The sequence below is a fragment of the Megalobrama amblycephala genome, linkage group LG2 (genome assembly GCF_018812025.1).
Source record: "Megalobrama amblycephala isolate DHTTF-2021 linkage group LG2, ASM1881202v1, whole genome shotgun sequence".
In the NCBI taxonomy this organism is placed as follows: domain Eukaryota; kingdom Metazoa; phylum Chordata; class Actinopteri; order Cypriniformes; family Xenocyprididae; genus Megalobrama; species Megalobrama amblycephala.
In genome coordinates, this window is record NC_063045.1 from 49,186,058 (window position 1) to 49,192,057 (window position 6,000).

The window sequence follows — 6,000 nt, forward strand, 5'->3', positions numbered from 1 at the left end:
CTTCTTTGTCTTATAAAAAAGTGAAAGACTACCAGCCTGAAAACAAGATTTCACATATAAAGGAAGCTGCAAGTATAATAATGAGAAAGAGTCAAAGGTCGTTACCCATGACAGCTGCCTGGTTATGATTTTATGAGAAATGTGCCATACAATTATCATAAACGTAATCCATTCAATTTGTGCATTATATTCCAAGTCTTCAAAGATAAGGAAAAGACCAAAGGTTACTTTCATTTAAAAATTCAAAAACATCCACCTCAAGGGTTACAACACAGGTTCAACGTCTGCAACAACAAACATTATTTGCTGTTGCTTGTCTTGTGACTGATTGTGACATGCGTGGTTTTGTTATATAGATTTATCAAAACAAATAATACTGAATGAAATGTTGTAATGAGAAAATAGGTAAATAAATGTGATATGATTTAATTAAATACATTTCATGAAACACACACAATCAAATTAGCCTATTAGTTCTATGAAATTAATATATTACCATAAATTAACCAAACATTTGTACATCTCTAAAGTTGCTCATCACTAAAATGCTTTCCTTGATGTTGTCAATACATTAATAATGTATGTCTATTCACAATATGAAAGCTGTTAATAAAAAAAATAAAACATTTGTCAATCATAGGTTGATTCAATTTGATGAACTATAGTTTGTGTATTATCAACCTTGAACTGTTATAGGAAAGACTTTGGTGTTCTGAACGAACTCCCAAGTTAAATCACAGCTGCTAAGAAACTGCGACATATCAGCCAGACTATAAAAATATAAAAGGGAGGACATTAGTCACACATCTGTTAAACTGAATGAGAAGAACATCGCAACCTCTTGCATGCTATTTTAATATCTCTCATTAGACATTCTGGTAACATTTTACAATAAGGTCCTATTAGTTAACATTAGTTAATGCATTAATTAACTACCTAACAATAAACAATACATTGTTGCAGTATTTATTCTTCTTTGTTAATGTTAATAAAAATACAACTGTTCATTTTTAGTTCATGTTAACTAATTTCAGTTAAGGGTTACCGAAATTCAAATAATTCTTAGAGTCTAAAGAGGTATGGCTAAAGAAGAATAAGACAAGAAAATGTTTTAAATATTATTTATATTTATTCTTTATAATGACTGAAACTCTTTTTGTATGTCTTCTGAAACTATACTTTAACTTTTACAGTTTTAATCACCTTGCAGTTACAGACGCTGTCTGCATCTTTCTGCCATTTTCCTTCACAGGAGCTTTTTTTCTGTGCATATATGAGTACATCAACGATCTAATTGATTTTGACTTTTTATTTGTATATAGAGTATTTTAATGTGCTTGCATCTGTTTGTTTATCAGTGGACTGAAAATGGCAAATTACACTGTGAGCAATGTAGACAGCTTTATAATCACTGGATTTGATCACCTGCAGAACCAAAAGCTCCTCGGATTCCTCATCTTAATAACCTACATTCTCATATTGCTTGGGAACGGCATCAATCTGTGTATCATCATGACTGACAGACATTTACACAAACCAATGTACATATTAATCTGTAATCTAGCTGTTGTTGACATAATGTTTTCCTCTACCTGCAGCACAACTATGATCTCAGTGCTGCTGGCTGAGATTAAAACTGTCTCATACTACTCTTGTATCTCAAGGATGTTCTTCTATCATCTTGGCGATTTCACAGAGTTCATGGCCCTGACATTAATGGCAATAGACCGACTTATTGCGATTAGGCTTCCTTTAAGGTATCACAGCATTGTAACAAATTCACGAACATTTCTGTTTATTTTTCTGACTTTGCTCATTACTATTACTCTAATGGGTGTTTTGACTTCTGTGGTAGACAGTGTCCCATACTGTCAGCCTGTTATCAGATATGTGTTCTGTGATTATCCTTCCATGATCAGAGCTGCTTGTGTCAATCCTGAACCATATTTTTTCTTGCCTGCAATGATTAATCTGTGGTGGTTCTGTGGACAGTTTCCTTTTATTATGTGCACCTATGCTGTTCTGGCATATAGTGTGACTAAACTCTCTAATAATTCAAGCAAAAAGCAAATGATCAACACTTGTTTGAGTCACCTCATTGTCTTGTTTAGCTATTTTGCACCAAAACTGGTCTCTGCATTATTAACTCGAGTAGGAGTTGTGCTGAATTTGACAGAGAGAAATGCATTATTAATAATTTCCTCGTTAATTCCTCCCTTAATAAACCCCACTGTTTATTGCACCAGGACTAAGGAGATCAGGAAACGATTAGCACATGTATTTTTGCACAAAAAAGTTGCACCAAATCATTTAAATGTTTTATCATAATAGATTATTTTGTTCATTCTCATGTCTGATGGTTTTGATGTTGCTGTTGCATTTAATAATATATTTTGTGATGCTTTTGTTCATGTTAGAAGATAAGCCAAAGCATAGATGTGGTATTGGACAGTATTTGAAGAACTTGATGTAATGTACAAGAAAAACTCTTTGGCAATTTCACATATTTAAATAATGATGAAAATATTTTTTTACTTTACTTTGTAACTATACATATACTTTGTCAGATTTGTTGTGTCATGGTATGATTCAGTCATATTTAATACACCGATATTCATAATGATTAAAATGCTACCAACAAGAATGAACAACTGTATGTACAAGAGTATATTTTAATTACAATATTGGAAATGCTTATCCAAAATGTGCAGCTTTTTTGTGGGTTTTTCCTCATTCAAGGTTTATTTGTATTTTCATGAGAACAGATGTCTAAAGAAATTGAAAGGGCAAACACATAATACAGTTACACAAAAAAAAAAAATCTAATAAAATATAAAAGAAATTTTACAGTTTTAGTTATAAAAGTCTATGATTACATTTCACCAGTGATCACCATGAGATGCATGCTTGTTAGAAATGTGTCCGAGTTTGGCCCGAATTGCTAACGTGTCTAAAACAATTTCATAAAGATGAGGTGGCCATGAAAGGCTGCACAGTCAGGGATATTTACTCTTCCACCAACTGCACTAACTAAAGTTAGTTAGCGTAGTTACAGTAGGATTTTCAGACCCACCAGTTATGGTATAAGGGGCGTTACCTTCCTGACAATAGACCAATCACAATAGAGCTGACTAGCTTTTTGGAAGGCAATTTTTAAAGAAAAACAGAGCATTTAGACAGAGGGTGAAAGCACAGATGCAGATACAATGGACATGTAAATGATAAAAAATACACCCCTAAACAAAATTATGAACCTGCAAATGAGAATAATAGAGGCCCTTTTATAGTTATAGTATCATTATAGTCATTGGTATGAATAGTAGACAATAAAGAATCTGCTGTCTGATAGCATAAATTATGAACTAGCTCTCTCTAATGAGCAAGCATGGCTATATTAATAAACAGCAGATTAATTGTTTTCATTCAGTCTTTTCCCAAAAGAGACATTACTGGCATAATCTATTATTCAATTATCTTAGATCATCAGTGTATTAAACCCTTGGCACCATTGTGCACTTGAGCAAGCAATGTCACTCAAACCAAGCGCAGCGTTAGTTCAGTCAGACCACGTAGGCATAGTGCTGTGACCAGCTGATGCGGTCGGCTGTCAAATCGCTCCAATCACTACCATTCTCCTATTAGACCGGGGACATATATACGTGGCATTACTGCTTGGTAAGTGCTCAAACTGCTCGCAACCCTCCCTCCCTCCCCATTATAAGCATGAGCATATTACTGTGCACTTTCTGTCTGGTTGTCGTCTTCTTTTGTTTCAGAACACTAAGGCTTTCAAGTCCTAGCTGGCATGGATCTCACTGCTGAGAGACACTCATCCTCATAACCAAGCTACAGTATAGACGTCCCACTGCCACATCTACATGATTACCACTGTTCGCTTTTAAAGACATTACTAAAGTGTCTTAATTGTCTATGTATTTCCAAGCTGATGGTTCCATTGGGGGTTTAATGTTAAAGCTCTTGTATGTTCAATTAATTTCAGAGCAAGAACCCCCATAAGGAACCATGCCGCCAAAGATAACTTGTGTTTCAATAAACTCAAAGTAACTTGCCAAAGTGGTCCTGTATGAAATTGGATTTAAATGCTTCTAATATTGATAATTGATTAGATTCATTTCAAGGATGCTAAAGGTCGCAGCTTCTAGCGTCAATCGCTAGTGAGGTCAGGGGAGTGAGATTTACTCACTACGTTACACTTACTAATGTCTCTTATTTCCCTATGGAACATAAGACGTTGACAATCTGCTTCCGTCTTGTTCTATCATTGGCAGCATGTTGTCCGTCGCCCCATGAGAAGTGTGGTTCTTTCAGTTGAGCTTCTACATTCCTCTTCCAGGTTGTTTTCGGTCTTCCTTGCTTACTTTTCCCAGGTGGTCTCCAACTCATAGCTACTTTTGAGATGCGGTTCTGGTCCATCTGAAGGACATGCCCAAGCCATTTAATTCTCTGGCGCTTGATCTCCATCGCCACGCTATGAGCTGGTCTTCTTATATAACTCAGCATTTGAGATCCTCTCTGGCCAATTGGCAATTGTTGTGGAATACCTCAATCTTCTTCATGTCACACTCAATGACATGATAGCATTCTGACCCATGCAGCAGAACAGATTTGACATTGCTGTTGTATAGTCTCATCTTTGTTCTGATGCTGTATTGTGCAGATTTCCAGATGTGCTGGAGTCTAGTGAATGCACAGCGGACTTTACTTAGTTTTGCTTTAATGTCCTTAGCTGCAGTATTGTCCTTGCTCAACAAACTCCTCAACATCTTCAAATTGACTTCCATTCAGAATAATGGGTTCATCATCTTGCGTTGATGAGCATCAATTAGGTTTTGGTTGTGTTTATGTCGAGGCCTATTTTTTTGGCAAAGTTGTCCAGTCTATTGGTCTTTTCTTGTAAGTGGACATGCGCATACCTGTCAACACTCCCGTTTTTCCCGGGAATCTCCCGTATTTTACACCCATCTCCCACCCCCCTCCCATTTTGTTATTTCTCTCGGGAAACTCCCGTAATTTGTATGGCCCAAACCTCGTTATATGAATAATCATATCAATATATTTTTTAAAAGGTTGTCCAGTTGCCAGATCTTGTATGAAACGCATCCTACTCACACAATCGACACATCATACACATTTCAACCCATTTGTGACCTCAACATGGCAACCTACTACAACCAAGTTGCATAGTTGATATCTGTGCAGGTAGTAGACACAGGAAGTTGAATCAAGCATCATTGGTGTAAATGGGAGGAGAAGACTGCTCTGGCGAAAAAAGAAAAAAAAAAACTAAATATACATGTAAATTTAACAACAGCTGGACGGAAGAATTTAATTTCATATCTCAAAGCCATATGGACAATACCTGCGCCTTTTGCAAAGAGTGTCGCACAATCACACAGCGGAGGCACAGAAGGGCACACTGGTCATTACGACTTTCAATGTAATGTTAATGTACAATGTTAAATACATGAAATACATGTGTTTTTGTTACATGTTCCACAGTTACATGCATTCAACTGCTTTGCAGTGTTTCTGTTTATGTAATAAAACAGGCGCTCTTCTTCACCTTCTTATCTTTGGACTTGTAGGCTTTCTATACAAGCCTTTGGAGGCTTGGTAACTTAGTGCTGAACATCTTGGTTTTAAGTCATTTCCTTTCCTCTATTTTCCCCCTGGTGTTAACCACTCCTTGTGTTTCCTCTTCCTGTAGCCTAAGATCTCGATAGATGTATCAACATAGGTCTTCTTAATGGCCTCCCACTTGGTGTTAACGTCTGGGTCCCTATCTGTTTTCTCATCTAAGGCATTAAAACGGTTCCTCAGTTCTAGTCTAATAGTTCTTGTTGATTTGAGGACACTTGATCTTGGCAACATCTAGCTGTTACAAGGTTATCACCTTGCAAAGCTTGAGTTTGATAGTAATTTTCACAAAGTAGTGCTCACTGTTGACATCCGTACCTCAGCACACTTTGACACCTTGAA

The 6,000-nt window shown here is 36.4% G+C and overlaps 1 protein-coding gene across 1 annotated transcript; it reads left to right on the top strand.

Annotated features, from left to right (window-relative positions):
* The first annotated feature begins 645 nt into the window (after window positions 1–645).
* On the top strand, window positions 646–4,988 carry LOC125262916 (olfactory receptor 10G4-like). The gene has a single exon (XM_048181759.1). The coding sequence runs from the start codon at window positions 1,369–1,371 to the stop codon at window positions 2,326–2,328; it is 960 nt and encodes a 319-aa protein (XP_048037716.1). The 5' UTR covers window positions 646–1,368; the 3' UTR covers window positions 2,329–4,988.
* The last annotated feature ends 1,012 nt before the right edge of the window (window positions 4,989–6,000 follow it).